We start from the raw sequence: 18,269 nt of genomic DNA, 5'->3' as shown, positions 1-18,269 counted from the left end.
TAAAATATTTGATCGAAAAATACACTAAAACCAGTAATATTGTGTATTATTATTACAATTTAAAATAATTACTTTCTGTTTTGATATATTTTAAAATGTAATTTATTCCTGTGATGCAAAACTGAATTTTCTGCAACCATTACTCCAGTCTCCAGTGTCATATGATCCTTCAGAAATCATCCGAATATGCTTAAGAAACATTGGTTATTATGATCAGTGATCAATTATGATCACCTTTGATTAATTTAATGTATCCTTGCTGAATAAAAGCATTCATTTCTTTAAAAAATATCTGTAGTCACCCCAAACCTTTGAATGGTAGTGTATGTTTTCCATATTTATTTTTTTAATAAATAAACAGATTATAAATTTCTATAAATAAAAACATCTTTATGATTTTGTCTGACAGACAGAATGCGACAAAATGTGTTCCTCTCTACTTCCTGTTTCCTGTTTCCAATGGCCCTTGAGTTAGTGAGTTTGTGCATTCATTCCTTTCCTTCCTGCCTTTGTGTTTCCTGTGGCCCAGTCCGTGCTATATCTCTGACTGTGTCAGACAGTCTATCTCTATAGGTCTTCACAACCACCCCTCCCCACCCCCTATCAGCACACACAGGGTCACATGACCATCCTTCTGTTCAGCAGATGGGTTCCCCTTGATGCTTGTTTCCTCACATAGCCTCCTCTGATTGGCCGAGGCTCTCTGTGGATGCTGCGTTGGCCAATTACGTGTTGCTGAACGAGGTGGGTCTGTGAAGCATTAAGCTGCAGCATCACGCCAGGAGATACGCACTGCTCCTCTGACTCCACTGAATTAATCATAACAGACAGCATAAGCAGCAAGGCATTGTGGGCCAGACTGCATCCCCCCAGCATCAGAGCTGTTCTGGAACACTCTATTTCTGCATTCGCTTAGTTGCTTCTGGATAGTTCTCTATACGGAAAGTCATTATTCCTACATATTTTTATCTCTCTCTTCCTCTCCCATCCTGAAATGGCTCACCTGGGACTCGTAGGGCAGGAAGGCGATGTTGATCTCATTTAGGGTTTTAATGGATTTTGAGGCACGGCTCTTTACCACTTCATTAAAAAGGGGGTCCGGGCAAGCTGGAAGAAACACATGGGTAGTTGGCATGGCATTTCGAGCAATGATGGCAGTTTATTGAAGTTTTTACATGTTATACGTAAAATATTTACAAAATCACCTGCAAAACTTCTGCAATAAAATCTCCAATAGAAAATCAGCTGCAATATCTATTGCATATTTATACTTTTATATACAAAATATTTGTAAATGTATATTAAATAATATATAAATGTATAAATAATTTATACAGTGTGTGTGTGTATATATATATATTAATATATATTGTGTATATATATATATATTACTAGATTTTATTAGATTTTTTAAATGTATATAAATGTATAAAATTTATATATATCATTTTACTATTTTCTTTTACAACGTACTATATACAAAATATAAACAATACATGTCATGGATGCAGTTTTTTATGTATTTTGTGTATATATGTTATTAAGGGCTCCATTTATGATTTTTAGTTTATATATTTCTCACTTACGATTTTATTTTATTTTATTTTATAACAAAGTAACAAATAATTATTTGTCAGACTAATTGTAACAGCACATTAATTTATGATTAACTATAAAATAATTCAGTTAATTTATAGCTGTCATAAGAAAAGTGCTGATTTGCCTTTATATCTGATGTTACACAGCATTGTGTTTAAGTAAGATTCATTAAAAACATTGTCTTGCTGATTGCTTGTGTAATAGTCTAGTTTTGAGTGTGGTTCCATTAATACTGTAGTGTGTATTATGCTTGCAGGGCCCTTGAAGTACAGTGGAGTACCTTCAGATACTCACAGTCAGTAAAGAAGACATGAGCTGCTTTATATTTCGCTGAATGGGGATCTTTGAAGTCATTGATGAGAGTCTGCACAGACTGGTAAGAGAAATACAACAAGCTTTAGATAACACTGTGTTTGTGTTGTTATAGTAACCAAAATGGCCAGTAGAAATAACAAGAGTTTCAGGCTGTTTGTGTAGGCTGTGTAAATACTGTGTGTGTAAATATATATATGTGTGTGTCAGTGAGTGACATATGTTTAGTGTGTACAGTGTGAAGGTTCCGCCTCCACACTGAGAGATGAAGTCTATGCTGGAGGTTTTATTTTAGCATCTTTTTAGCATCTTCTAAAATCAGTGTGTTTGAGTACCTTATCAGTTGGGGTTATCAGGTAAATGGACTCCAATGAAGGGAGAGGTTCTCTTCGCTTGTTAATGTCTTCAACAACTGCAGAGATAAGAGTAGAAACAGCAAGTCAGTCACAGAAGCAGCTTCTCTGATAAAGGGTTATATTCATTAACCTTTTGGTTAGTTGAAATAAAGCTGAAATAAAATCAAATATAAATATTAGATGAAAAACTTTAACTTGTTAAATGTTGCCTTGGCAGCTAACTGAAATCAATTTGTGTTGAAACACTAAATTATTAAGTGTAAATAAAATAAAAAAAATTAAAACTTAAAATAAATAAACTAAAATTAAAACTTAAAATAAATAAATAAATAAATAAAAATACATTAAACTTAAATAGTAACATAAAAAAATAAAAAACCACATAATAAAAATTTTTTTTTTAATTAAAACTGAATAAAATTGAGTCAAGTCTACCATGCAAACAGAAATTGGTCACATATGGTTAGCTACACTGTTTTCTTTTATAAGAAAGGTCATTAGATATTTTCGTGATATTTAAGATTTAATAAGATATTTGTTCACCTATTGTAAATATATTCAGAGCTGAAGGGGGTTGCAACTGTTATGCCTAACAATGCCTTTAGCCATAATATATTCATAATATAGCAAAACATCTTGTAACTTATTGCTAAATTAAAGATAATATGATGCTTTCCAGATTTGTTCTTTTGCAGACATCTGATTGACGTATGTGTGCTTAGTTAGGTCGTTAATATGAGATGTTTCTTTCCATCTGGTCACCATTTTCCAGTATTTATATGAAAGTTTCAGGTTTAGAGATGAGTTCTGAATTGATATTTTTGTGTCCTATGAGCCATAGACTAATTGTCAGCAACAAAGGGGAACTTTTTACTTCACTGGGGGTCAAAACCTGAGGATCGACTTACTAGTGATGCCCTCTGTCATGATATCAGTCATTTTGCAGCAAGAAGACAACATCCTCATGCTGAGCTGGTCCACTATCAAAGCCTACAGAGAAAAACAGAGAGCAGAAATAACTGGAGAGTCCCAGAAACAAATATTACTGCAACAGTAAGGCCCGTTTCACCCACAGTACCACGCTGCTTATACAGGCAGTGTGAAAATATGGGCACCAAAATAAATATGCATGTGGTGTTATACAGGCAGTATAGGATTGATGAAATCGTTTGGCCTTAATTACTCACACTGATTTCCTGTCTGCAGGTCGGGGACTCGATGAAAGATTAAAACTGTGGTGACGTGACATAAGGATAGCGTGGTTGCTATGGTGATGGGCTGAATGAGTTTGACTTACCTTCCATTCTCCCTTCTTCTTCACCTTCTTGATGACATCATTCATGATCTCTGCAGAAAGAAGAGAAAAGTTCCTCAAACATCTAATATTTATGGTTCGTACACATCTCTGACTAGTCATATCCGTTTTTAAACCATAAATACATGCTGTATTAGTGATGCATATTATTCCAGTTTAAAATAACTATTTTATCATATTCTATTTTAAAGTGTAATTCCTGTGATGGTAAAGCTGAATTTACAGCATCATTACTCCAGTCTTCAATGTCACGTTTGAATGGTAATGTATGTATCTTATTTTAGATTTAGTGTAAATAGCCGCTGCCTTAATTTAATAGTTCTTTGCCTGTTTAGAACAGCTCTAGATTCATCATAGGACATAAAATCATAATGCAATTAAGAGCTGCATATGTGTCTGAATCATACACAACAAAACACTGCATTATATTTCACAGGAACCAGCTTGTGTGCTGGTTATAAATGATGTTAATGGCTACTGAAGTGTTGGAGGCAGATAAATATCTCTCACAATCAAAAATAGGAAGGTTTTAGTGATGACACTATGTATATCTCTATCCATCACTCCCTTAATCATCTCACCCACCCGCTCCATCCGCCTCTAGCACTGTTTTGTGTGTGTGTGCGTGTGTGTGTGTGTGTGTGTGTGTGTGTGTGTGTGTGTGTGTGTGTGTGTGTGTGTGTGTGTGTGTGTGTGTGTGTGTGTGTGTGTGTGTGTGTGTGTGTGTGTGTGTGTGTTCTGTCCCCATCACACCTGAGCCTGATTGTGCCCGCTGGTCCTCTACTAAAATTATCTCACTCTCTTTTGCTTTTGATCTCTCTCTCTCTCTCTCTCTCTCTCTCTCTTGCTTTTTTTCTGAGATTTTTTTGGCATATGTTACATCAAAATTCATAGACACGCCTCTCAATAAATGGACACTTTATTGTTTGAATTTATTAAAAAGTGACAAAATATGAAAGCTGAGACTTTGTTTCATACCAAAAGTAACCTGCTCTGTCTTGTCTGTTGGTGCATTGTCAGTGTCCTCTTTGCTCCGCAATGTATTTTTCACTGCGTGAGAACATGATGTGTGGTGTTACAGTGACATGATTTGTCCGACATAGCAACAGTAACTAAGGGGATATAAAGTCGCAATTACTAGCAAATGTCTGTTTTTTGTTGTTGTTTTTTTTTTGCTCATAATGCTCTGTATTTACAAAAAGGGAACTTATTCGGTGTGCACCATTCCCTGTAAAGTGCATTTGTTGCAGATTGGGAAGTCGGGGTGCTATGAGATGTGAGACAGAGATAGCTCTTGCTATGAATCTGTATATCTTCAGAATCTCCCTCTGTTCAGATGCCAAGATTGTGCTGCTTACAGACTATGTTAAATGAACGTAGCCAATCATTGAGAATTGAATCTCTATAGACTACTGTTTCTGCTCTGTGTCTGATCTATTTTATTCACTCTGATGTAAGTAATCCCATCACGCAGGGATTGGGTGGAGGCGACCATGTCAGTATGCTGGAGCCAAAATTAGCATGATTGCAATGCTAGCCATCTGGATGTAGTGTCAGAATAAAGGCGCTCAGGGTGATTTTGTAGTTTTGACATTTGTGGCGGTGCAGTGATATAGAGTTAAGCTCCTCTGTGGATGAAAACACTGAATCCTGGCTGAATCCAGATGGATTATGGGTGTTTAAACAGGGGGCATGTTTTAGTGAACAGATTAGCGGGCATTTTAGCTAACGGGAGATTTAGAATCGATTCCAACAGTAATTTATGTGAATAAAAGCCAAAGCTAATCAAACTGAAAGCAAACCAAAGGTGCCAGTGAAAACATATTTGTCATATTTCTGACATGTTGGAAAGGAAAATGTTTTTTTCATCAAAGACAAATACATAAAGTATGACTTTCATCATAAAAAGCCAAACCAAGCATGGAAAGCTACAGATACAAGCAAAATCTACCAAAAAGCGTAGAATGTTTCTCTTTGTAGCCAGCAGAGAATCTTATGTAATTCAAATCCTCAGCAGACCTTCATTAATGTCTCATTTTAACCAATCAATTTTTTATTTTTTTTTAATTTTCACACAAAGATGATGCTTGGTGCTATGAAACGCCTGTCTAGAATAGAAGGAGAATTCTGGCTGATTGTGTTTAATATAAAATAAAATTCCTAATTTATTTTAAACATTATTTAGCTTCAAAATACTCACTCTACTGAGCAGTGTTGTTATTGTTAAGTAAAGCTATAAAAAAGTATAATATAGAAATGTAACTAAACTAAAACTAAATCTAACTAAAATGTTTCATTAATTGAAACAGTTGAAATAAAATGCTTACATTATTATGTTAAAAGACTTGCACTTAAAAACAATGAACTGAAATAAAATAAGTACTAAAATGACTAAAACTGTAATGAAAATAAAGCTAATTAGAAATATTTAAAAACAAAACAAAAGCTAATAAAAATGATAAAAAGCACAAAACTAAATCTAAACTAAAATTAAAATAAAAACTGATAATATAAAAATAAAAGCTACAAAATACTAAATTATAAATCTTATATAGTATATAAAATAACACTGCCATTGACGAGGCTGTCATTAGATTTTAAAAATGACACTTGTAGGTTTGCACTGTATGTTGAATTTGCATTTAATTTACCTTAATCCATAAATAAAATAAGTTTAAATGAATATTTATAGGTTATAAATACACTATCCATTACACGCTTTCCACTGTTATCCACTGAATAAGTTTAATAAATATATCTGCTTTTTGTGTCTTTGTGTTCTTTTACTACTACTTTAGCTGAAAATAACACCAAGCGCACACTCTTTCAGAGGTGACCTTTCTGGGCCACGTCGTTCTCAGCTGTCTCCAGAGGACACTTCATCCAGAAATCTGACATCAGCACAACCCCCACTGGCGTCAGTTCACTTCTGCCCATGTTCAGCCTCCAGCACTGAGGTAAAAACCATTTTACTGTACAAATGGGGGTCACTGATGTACGAAAGGGAAAAAAATACAGAGAAGGACAAAATGAATGTCAAACGGCCTCATCCAAGGCTTCTGCAATATGCATTTAAAACATCATCAGAAAAAATCACGGTTTCTTGCATGTATTTTATACCTTCCATTACAGAGACTTCTCAGTGTATTGATTTTGCTTCCTCGCTGATCTGTAACCTTTTCAAGAGATGAATTCTTGCAGTGCAGTAGAAATGTATTGTATTAAATCATACTGTATACAGGCCAGGTCTCAGTTAATGAACTCCATTTATTTATTTTCCTCCTCATATTGGGTAATAAAATGTACTGCAGTCTATCAGCTATTTGTCAGTGCAGGCTGGATCGCTGGAATGCTGATTTTCTCAGAAAGGTGCTGATAATGCGTTTGGGTTTAACTGATTTGGGATCAGTCAGATCAGCTAGATTGGAAAATGACGCTAATGCAAGATAATTGTAATTCAATCAAACAGTAAATTTCATTTATTTGCATTACATTAAAGGTCCAAATGGGGTTTTCTCCATATGATAATATGTACACTGTAGTTAACATGGAGTCAAACACTTAAAGGAATATTTCATCAAAAAATGAAAATTTGATGAAAATTTAATCACCCTCAGGCCATCCAAGATATAGATGAGATTGTTTCTTCATCTGAACACATTTGGAGAAATTTCATTTTCTTTTTCATTTTTCCCATTACATCACTTGCTCACCCTCTGCAGTGAATTGGTGCCGTCAGAATGAGAGTCCAAACATCTGATAAAAATATCACTCTAATCCACAAGTAATCCACACGACTCCAGTCCATTAATTAACATCTTGTGAAGTGAAAAGTTGCATGTTTGTAAAAACACACACACAAAAAACATCCATCACTAAGCCGTTTTAACTTTAAATTGTCGCTTCTAGTCATAATACAAATCCATAATCCATAATATTACTTCATTCAGTGAAAATCGACCAACTGTTTTGGACAGTTTTTGCTAATAAATGGTGTTTGATACATGGATATTTCTCTCCAGATTCAGACAAGATGAAATTTTTACTATAGAAAGCAATATTAAAGTTTAAGGACTAATTTTTCAATGTATTGAAGTTAAAATGTCTTGAAGAATTTATTTATTACAAACTTTTTACTTCACAAGACGCTATGGACTGGAGTCGTGTGGATTATCGTGATGTTTGGACCCTCATTCTGACGGCACCCATTCACTGCAAAGGATCCACTGGTGAGCAAGTGATGTAATGCTAAATTTCTTAACAAAGTGATTTACAGCATCCTAAGCAGAACTGTGAATGTGCAATAAGCATTTTGGCCAAATGCATACTAGGGTTTACAATAGTACCCTTCATCTGTATGTGTTGATGATCAACATTTCAGTTTAGATTAAAACTGAACTAGCCTTTGAAGCAGATAAACATCTTCTTCTGGTTCATGTCAGGCTGATCTCTCCAACACGTCACAAAGACGGTAAAGGACATTGCTGTAAATTTGAGTTTAGATTAATTTTGAGATGCCCTCATACTGTAAGAGCTCTCAGTATACTGCACCCACTCTGTCTCATTGTATTTTAATTTAACTCTGGATCTTTATTCTTCATATTTAACCTTAATGTAGATGTCTTAATTAAGCACAAGCTCTAGTTTGTGATAAAAGTAGATATTTGGTTAAAAGAAGCTATATCTCACAGTTGTAATCAAAGATGGCTTTAGCAAAGACATTTTGATATGATATAATCACTGTGTTTGACTGCTGGTTATGTTTAGACAATATACTTGTTCATTCACAATATATTCTTGATGATTTTGCTGACAATATTCAAAAACAAGATTGTGAATGATGTTAATGTGAATGAATGCATGATTATTGACTATTTACATGAATAATCAATTTGTCTTATCACTCACAGAAAGACATTTTCATTTACGTTATGAATTTTCTTTTTTATTTTTCATGAAAAATGTCATCTATAAACATTTTTGAGTGATGAAATACGTTTAAATTAGCTATGGATTTACAATACATGAGCATCATATTGTTTATATTTAATTGCTTTTAAATATTAATAAATTTTTTACTGTATTTTACTTTGAATTTTACCAGCTATTTGTTCAAAATGATGGTTCCTCTATTTAAAAGATCTTCCATGAAGGCCATTTCAGAGCAAATACATAATGAGATAAATATTGCAGTCAAAACGCAATATCACCCAGCTATGCTACTGGTCAGTACAAAAAACTGTTTACTACTCATCGCTGCAGATTTAACCCTCCATATTCCCAGGCTCCCTCGGGGCACTCTTTCATGACCCACTTTTATGCTCAGTCTTTCTGGATTTTTTTACAACCATTTATCTTTATCATTTAGACAGTCTGTGGTTTTCCTTATGAATCTGCTTTGATTTTCTGATATGAAGACTAAACCTATTTTCCTTATGAATCTGCTTTGATTTTCTGATATGAAGACTTGGCATATGTGGTTTTTATTTTAATTTTGTATAATTTTTTATTTTCATGGTTGCACAATTACGGCCAAAAACTGTAAATTTTACAGTACACTGTAAAAAAAAGTCTGTAGTTTTTACACAAATATATTTTTGGCAGCTGTGGTTTGCCAGAATACTTTTGTAAAAAATACAGAAAAAAACTGTAAAACACAATTACGGCCAAAAAACTGTAAATTTTACAGTATAAAACTGTTATTTACAAACAAGAAAATTTGAATGTAAACCAGTACATTCAACAACGCACACTGCTATTAAAATCTGTTTTGTACCTTTAACATACTGACCAACCACCATAATAATGCAGGTGGTAAAAGAGAAAGCCACATGAAGAATCGAAGTTCATCACAAGTAGCTTCGCCACAAGCAGAAGTTTATATTAATATATAGAAGGTGCACAAAGTCATTCATGCAAACACAAAACACCATCATGGTGACACACGATACTTAAACAATTCAATAAACTTTCATTTAAACAGCAGAAGATGTAACATAAAGCCCAATGTACAACTGATAACAAAAAAAAACTATTAAAAAACACGATTATTTAAACAAAATACTTTCAAATGTGGAGCGTCACACAGGGAATTCTGGGAATATCAGTTTACAGTTTTTGACTGTAAATTATACATTGATTTTTTTTTTTTTTTTTTTTCTAAAAACTGTAAAATTAACAGCATTTTACTGTAAAAATTACATGAAATGTCCTGGTTAGATCTTTTACAGTTTTTCCCCTGTATATAGTACAGGAACTTACTGTTAACCTATTAACACTTTTTTTTTGTAGCGTTTTACAAAATTGTACAGTTAAAATGACACTTATTTTTTACAGTGTACAATATGCTACAAACAAATAGCCTAAATTATAAAAACAATATTATTATAATTTTAGCCATATTTTTTATATATATAGATGGGCAACCTCTCAGGTTCACAATTATTTTTTATTTTTTTGTGGCAAAAAATGTATTACCTCAATTTGCAAATCGTTTCATCAATCATGCTAAAATTAGTCTACAGCATAAACTTGTAAAGTGACATACATACTTTATTTGTATTTTTAAAATCAACAGACTAAAACTTTAGTTTTTACAATATTTGCATGTCAAATTAACACAATTGTTTTGTTATGAGTATTACAGTATTTCTCTGTTTTTGATACCAATAATTTGTAATTTTAACAAATAATTTTGATTACAATCACATATTGTTATTGTAAATATAACAAAATATTACGTTTTAATAGTTTACAAAATTCCACTGTGAATTAAACAAAAAAAATATGTTTTGGGGTTTACAATACTACGTTTCTGTATGGATTTTACATAGTAGTTTTTTCTGTAAATTTCACGGTCATTTTTTACAGTCTAGAAACCTTTTATTTTCAAGTTTTATATTTTCTATTTATGTTGCTTCACTTGGTTGCATCAGTGACCTTGGTGTTTTTCTCTTATTTTTCAGCCAAGGTTTACTATTAATATCTTCTGCGTAGGACTGCACACAGAAACTGAATCATTTATTTCTTACTGAGGAGTTCTATAGAAATAAATACATAGAGTCTTTTTGAAGAGAACTGGTGTTGTCTGAGCATCTCATCCATACTGCAGTGCAGTCTATGTGCAGAGTATCAGATATTGTCCAATATTGTCCTTGTGTAACAGACAGAAGATGCTCTGCTAAACCCCAACCAACGTCACAGAGTCCAAGGACAAAACACACACACACACACTCACACTGACTTGGTTGCTGTCCTGCTGGTATAGAATTTCAGCATGCTGAGTCACTACGCAACACACACATTCAATGAATGCACATGCGCATAAATATCCATATTAAACCAATACCAATAAATGCAAAAAAACTCTAATATCCATTAATAATGGGCAGGGTATTAATATAATCCCTAACTAAGTAATTTGATACAACAGGATATATATTTCAGAAACATACGCTGTATATGATCTCTAAAACATAAACTGTGGTTTGTTTGTAAATTTGATCAAGTTAGTTTCAAAATGAAAATGTTTTCATTTCTGCATGGTTTATATTTTACAGCATGTATTGTACTATACTCAGCACTCCGTTTGTCTCATTGGGATGGCATCTTTTATCCTGAGGTCTGATTTATTTTTTCCAAAGCTCTCCACTCTGGCTCATTTTCATAGAAAAGCAATAAACCCGGGGCTGAACAGAAGGAATTTTGGATAATGTATTCCAGGAGACCCAACAGAGAGCTTGAACTAAACATTATCTTTATGCTTTACAATTAACTTAAATATAAAAAGCATCCTAAACCAGATCATGCCATTGGTAACCACCAGGGAGAAATGATATAAAACTGCATGAATTCCAGGCTCATGTCTGATCTAAATAGAAATCTATAATTCATTTCGACTGTTGGTACATTGTGCATTCGCCTTCAGAGATTGGAGATGTTACACTGGTCTGTGCACCCTTGCACAAAGCTAATGCAACACCCAAATGTCAGGGCGAGTGCAATCATGGATAATGAGAGGCTAGTGGTGCATTTCAGACATGGAGACAGCCATGCTGGTGTACAGTAGACTAATAGACAGCCTGATTTATTCAGCAATGTCTTTAATGCATTTCACGGCTTGCCAGAATTAGTTTTTGGGATTAAAAATATTAGAGTCGTTGTCAGTAAACATCTAAAATATCTAGAATACTACAGAAGCCTATTTCTTTTGATTATGCAAGCAATGAATTTTAATACTTTTCCACAATTGTTCTCTGACTGATGATAACATGGGAGAAAAAAATCTATTTTATTGTCTCCATATACAGAAAAGGAATAGACAAGCAACCTTGAAAACCCAGTTTTTACCAACCTATGATTGCTTGCTAGTCTTAGTTGGTTTAAGATGGTCTTGAATGGTCCCCTCTAAAATCATCCTAGGCTGGGTTAAGCTGTTTTTTGGTACAGCTCACACTGTTCTGCCAATATTTAAGATCTAGTTTGTATTGCTACTCCCTTTTTAATTTCACGCTGCCCTTCGTTTACCCCTCATTCTGTTTTTCATCCATACTAGAATTAATCATCATTAAGTGCTAATTTTATCCTGGTGTTTCTCTGTTCGATGTGTTCTTTATATATGCTGTGAAGGCAGGTTTGCTTGTGTATTGGATTGGAGGAGAAACCTTGATCAGTAGCTACTGAATGCAATTCTGAAACAATAAAGAGCTACATACTGGATCCATACTCCCCAGCTCTGTTAATGGAGAACAGTAAACTGTCCATTGTCACAATGCTTCTTAATACATACCATGTCATTTACGCTGGCGTGAAAGATATGGAGTTTTGTTTGAGCTTTAAAGGAGTTATAAATGTCGTCCGGTCAAGTGAAGCATGAATCACACGCTTTCAGTTTGCCGCAAGGCACATTGACTGTCCTCTCTTACTTGCCATACACAAGTGTACACACTGTTCAAGGACTCGCATCTCTGTTTTCGTGTTTGTGTGTGTGCGTCTGTAAATATATATATATATATAGAGAGAGAGAGAGAGAGAGAGAGAGAGAGAGAGAGAGAGAGAGAGAGAGAGAGAATCAAGAATATCAAAAAAATTATTATTCCCTGAATGCTGAATGTAATTTGGCTAAATCTGGTAAGTAGGGCATAGTATACGCTCAATTCATGAAAATGGATCAACAAATAGGCAGGGTAACAAAAGAACTGGTTCATTCAGAGGCAGAGCTAGACTAATGCCTATGAAAGACCCTTTAGATGAATACTATCAGTCATTCACACAGATGCCATCCATGTGTACTTCTGCTGTCCCCTTACATTACATCCTACAGCGCATACAGCTCCCTGTCAATATTGCATATTTTAAAGGTAAAAACAAATCAAAGCATACAATGACAATGCAAACAAGGATGTGTGCATTTGGCTAGTCTTCCTTTCATGGCATTGCTCTCTATTTGACCCTGTGTTTGATCTTTATTATGTATACTAGACTTCATGTCCCATGGCACATCAAACCGCAGGAAAACCAATCCATCATCCTGCGTGTGAGGAAGACAGAATCCAGTGCAGATGTTCGGAGAGTTTATGCCTTTAAATGATTGGGTTTCAGTCAATATTGATTATGTGCTGAGTGCATATTCATTTGGGCTGGACAATACAACAGCATTTTCACTATTGTTGTACTTTCTGTGCTTTCAGTTTGCAGTTAGCATAAGGTGTTTCAGCAACATTAATATATTATAAACAAAACAAACTAAAAATGTTTAATGCAGTTCTGTTGAATGATGTGAGCATAATAAGAGTCAATGACAAATAAGGATGTCCAAGATGATGAAAAGGATAAATGGTTTTGCAAATATTTAAATAATTTAAGTTTAAGATTTTTCTCAATCATTTTAAACATTATTGTATTTAATGTAAAAATTTATTATATAAATATTTTACTCCCTTTGACTTTAACAAAGTTACCCTTTACATAAAAGCTAAAAATATATGATTTGAAAAAATTTATTTTTTGGCTTCCTGCATTCAAACTAACTGATTTGGTGGACAAAAAAGTTAAGACCTATTAAAGATCTTTTAAAAAAATTGCTTAATTTGTTATTTAAAAATAATAGCAATATTATATGTAATATTATATAATGATTTAAAAATAATATGCTAATATGGCAAACATTTTTATGAATTGCATTTTTTATGTATTTATATAATTGTTAAATAAGATTTCAAATTACTTATATACTTTTGTTCATTTTTATGATTTGTGTTTTTTATATTTATTTTTTTATTTTTTTTGGAAGCTTTTCAAATGAATGAATAGGCCTAAATGAATGGGCGTTATATGAACTTTGCCATGATATTTATTCATTTATTTATATGAAATGCTTTTTAGAAGCATGTAAAATATAAAGATGTAAATAAAACAAAGATAACTGGAAAATATTTTACAAGAAAATACTGTTTTAATCTTAAACAATTCACGTTTAATTATGTAGGCTATTCCTTGCCTTTTTATTAATTATTTGTTAAATTTACCAGCCATTTTTGAGTGAAAATACAGTGCCTAATATCGAAAAGATAGAGCTCCAGTCGTAATAATATATTTCATTAACCTTTCAGAATCAATTATGAAACAATTATCTCCATATCCTGCTGCATAAGCAAAATGTTTCTCTTAAACGAAAGCACCCATCAATCTGTCTGTACTAAACGCCATTCTGTTTCTGAACGCTCTCTCTACTAGTATGCACTACACATGACAGATACAGCTACACTACAGAGGGATGCGCATTTGGTGCTCGCGTTTTCCCTTATTCAACCGAACGAGAACCACTCCGCCATTTAACGATCCATCTGGAGATGCGAGGCAGCTGCATTCATGTTAAAAGCACGGGCACTTCCTGTGCAGATCAGTTCACCAGCTGGGGCTTTACGCTATGGAATATAATGCACTGGTGATCAATCACAGGGGTGAGGCTTTGCCAAAACGCATTTATTAAGCTCATCTCTAGAACTAGAATGTAGAGTTATGCAAACGTCCCTTCAATTCTATTTTCATCACGCACCGAGCAGAATAAAATAAAATTGCAGAGGTCTGTCGACAAAGCCCTGCGTAATTCATCAAACGTCCGTGCAGAATAAGGGCGTTCCTGTGGTGGACCACTGGTGCATCAAGCGTTTTTTTGGTGTTAGTCTGGTACTCGTGCAGCATATTAATAATTTAAACAACATACAATGAGAATACAACCTATTCATGTCATGATGCACAATGCGCATCCGCAACATCCCGAGAGTAATGTCCTCCCCGTTCAGCGCAATGACAGGGAAACAACCAGGATGAACACTAATGACACAGGTACCATAAAATAGCACCTACATATGGTTGAATATTAAACCTAAGTAGCAGAGGATTAACATTATGGTCTTACTTTCGCCAACGACCGCCTTTAATCCAATTGGTGCCATGATGCTCCTGAGTGTTCGCCCGTGTGCTGTATCTTCTCCTCCCTCTCCTCCTCTTGCTGTCTCTGGCAGAGCGGTGCTGCGCACTCACAGCAGCTGACTGCGGAGATTCGTCACTGCGTGACCGCCCCTCCCTCACCTGCGCTCGCGCTAACGACCGTGCGCCGTTATATGATTAGAGAAGCAACTAAAGGTTTAATATTTGACACCGAATTTTAATTCCACTACCAAACACAACAGAATTAGTTTAGTTAATCAAAAGTTCAACATAAATTGTTAGCATACTAATTATAAAATTAAATAAAGCTATACACTGTAACCAGTATTTTACATTTTACTGTTGTCGTGTAGTTACAGTATCACAAGTGTGATGAAACTGCTGGATCTAGTGCAGCGTTTAGTCTCTTTGACCGCATGAGGGCGATAAACGTCTACTAAACAAACCCTTTATCGTAATTTAAGTTTTGCCATTTAACTTTAAATTACGGTAGTTATTTGGATCTTTTTTTTATATATATAACATTTAGGAATACTTTCTGATCAGAATAATTATAAATGATCATTTAAACAGTCATATATAATAATATTATATTACAATTAAATTGTTTAGTTTATAAATTACATTATTTTTTGCAGCCTGTGTTTTAATAAAATATAATTGTATTAAACTTTGTTTGAGAAAACTGAGGAGTTTTAACAGTGAAAAGGACATTTTGATGGTTGTATGTAAATCACTTATTGAATCTGTTTTTTTTAATATTGTATCCTCTTTCTGTTAAAAGCAAAAACAAAATTTTAAGGATTATAAATGTGGCGAGTAAAATGATTGGTGTGAGACAAACACCTCTCACTGATCTCTTTACAAAAGAAAAGCCTCTGTTATTGTGGGAGACTCTGTAAAGTTACTTCGCTCTGGCAGATGGTATAAAGTGCCTTTAGTGAAAAGGGCCAAGAAGCCTATTAGAAGACCTTTATCCCATCTGCGATTAGCATTTTAAATAGGATCTTAAAATTATATTTTATATGTATTATTATAGTTGTGATGTATGTAATATAAAGTGTTATTTTGATGATTATTTGTGTTGGTTGTGTTGAGCCTTTTGTCTAAGGACAATGTTCTACCCCATTTGGAATAGACAATAAAGCTTTAGAAAATGAAAATAGTAAATGATATTACAATTACAGACTACTATTATATCAATATATCAAAATATTTTAGAATGTATTCTTTTTAAAACATAATATTTTAGGAAAGTATTTTTTTTATTAATGATATGTATCTATGTAACTGTTGTTTTAATGGAAATTATATTATTTTAGCAAACAGCTGTGCCAAACTTTAAAATAATAGGCATATATAATATAAATATAAAATATATAAATATAATATAAAAAATACTTAATTAAAGATTTCAAGACCAAACGGGTTCCCTTTCTATAAAATAAATGAATACATCAAGTAAAGCCCATCATATAACAAAAGCAAATCCCTGATCATATCAGACTCTCTAAAATCAGCTGTGATTAAAAATACAACATGCGGTTTGTTGTGAAGTTGGGTGTGTCGGGCGGCGTAAACCACACCCTCTGAATGTCACACTCATTTGACTCAACAGGTTTAAATGAGTCTGGTTTCTCACACAGAGGGCGTCGCGTCAATGCAAGATGAACGCAACGCTCTGAAGTGACCAGGGATGGTTTATTTGGAAGACTCGAAGGACACATTTCTGTAGTGTTTCCTAAACTTCAGGTCGAAAGAAACTTTCTTCAATATCTGTGACTGTGCAAGTTTTTGTGCGTTTTAATGGGTGTTGTGGTTTATGCTGATTTGTGCGAAAGTGGAGGGGGGGGTGATTGAGGTTATTAAAGGTTTTGTGTTTTTTTATTTTTTTAAGGAATGAAGTCATTTTCTGTACAACAACGCTACCGTACCTTAAACGTCGATGGTTTCAAGTAAAATATGGTTTTAGTCAACGTGGACAGAACAGCCAGAATTCTTTAAGAGACGCGTGTAAGTTATACCGAAGAATCCTGGACGCGGTCGCGCGCTCAAACACAAAAGCGTTTACTCAGGCTGTCAGTTCATAACTTTTCTTCCTAACTACTTTTATGTTCCACGGAAGGAATAAAGAAATTCATTCGGGTTTGTACAAGTACATGAGGTTGAGTAAATCATGATAATTTTATTTGACACGTCGTCGTAAAAAACGCAACGCAGACGCTCGCTAGTGGTCACTAACCAACAATTCAACTTCAATTTTACTTTATGGGCTCATTTAATTTTTGGGTTTAAGTTTTAAATTTAATTTTAGGTTTGAATTTAAATGTGAATGAGTCTGAACCTAAGAACGCGTCGCGTTTAAACGCCCCCTAAAGACACAAGTATACTCATGCAGGTTTAAATGACCTTTAGAGGCAGAGTAATTTTATACCATTCTATAAACGTTTCTTATGCGTTTAACGCGTTTTGTCAACACTGTTCCGTCTATATTAAAATCATGAATAGTATCCTCAGTATCTTTAATAGTAGTTTTGTGTCCACAAATTATATTTTCTGCTATAATAAGATGTCCTTCCATTTTGTGCCCATGAAGATTAAGTATTATTATTATTATTATTATTATTATTATTATTATTATTAGTTATCCAATGCTACCAAACTGACACGTGGGAGAAGAAATGTTACCCGTGCATAATTTGTGATGTCTGTAGTGGTTGTATTTTGGAGCTGGGTCTTGTCTTTTTCTGTCATTTTTCTCATGTCAATAATAGAAACTATCTTTGGATGAATATTGCAACTTGATAAATATAGCCTGAGTGTTCCTTTAGAACAATTCTCAGTTGTGTAAAACTTGAAAAAAACAGTTTGAGTGAAACGAACACATTGTGAGATAATTTCCAAAAAGTTATTATGGGAAAACAAAAGCTCTTTTGGCTGTGACACATACACATACACACACATACACTTAAGAACAAGTCAAGGCTAGTGAAGAAGTATAGGCTTGTGTTTGAAGTCCCAGTCCGGATCTTTCACTGATGATAGGCTTGAGTCACTTGATGAGCTGGCACTCCATTAAATGATTGTCTTGTTCTGAGCTCATTTTGGAGAAATATTTCTGAGATGAATGCAGGTGGATCTCACGCATGTGCTGATGTCATAAAATGCGGAGTCTGCTTGCTGACTCAGCCCTTTTGAAATTGCACAATTTGGAAATGAACTGTGGGAAGATGTTT

The 18,269-nt window shown here is 33.9% G+C and overlaps 1 protein-coding gene across 2 annotated transcripts in view; it reads right to left on the bottom strand.

The window, feature by feature from the left end:
* The window catches only part of stxbp1a (syntaxin binding protein 1a), a 28,673-nt gene extending 13,519 nt beyond the window's left edge, over positions 1-15,154 (bottom strand). For both annotated transcript variants that reach the window (XM_042778823.1, XM_042778825.1), the window contains exons 1-6: positions 15,002-15,154; positions 3,565-3,614; positions 3,176-3,257; positions 2,247-2,323; positions 1,894-1,972; positions 1,004-1,107 (exon numbers count right to left, since the gene is read on the bottom strand). In XM_042778823.1, the coding sequence (XP_042634757.1) occupies positions 1,004-1,107; positions 1,894-1,972; positions 2,247-2,323; positions 3,176-3,257; positions 3,565-3,614; positions 15,002-15,038 (429 nt within the window). In that variant the 5' untranslated portion in view covers positions 15,039-15,154. The remainder of the gene's footprint in view (positions 1-1,003; positions 1,108-1,893; positions 1,973-2,246; positions 2,324-3,175; positions 3,258-3,564; positions 3,615-15,001) is intronic.
* Between the last annotated feature and the right edge of the window lie 3,115 nt (positions 15,155-18,269).

Source organism: Cyprinus carpio, chromosome A21 (genome assembly GCF_018340385.1).
Source record: "Cyprinus carpio isolate SPL01 chromosome A21, ASM1834038v1, whole genome shotgun sequence".
In the NCBI taxonomy this organism is placed as follows: Eukaryota; Metazoa; Chordata; class Actinopteri; order Cypriniformes; family Cyprinidae; genus Cyprinus; species Cyprinus carpio.
This window is presented reverse-complemented; position numbering and strand designations above follow the sequence as displayed.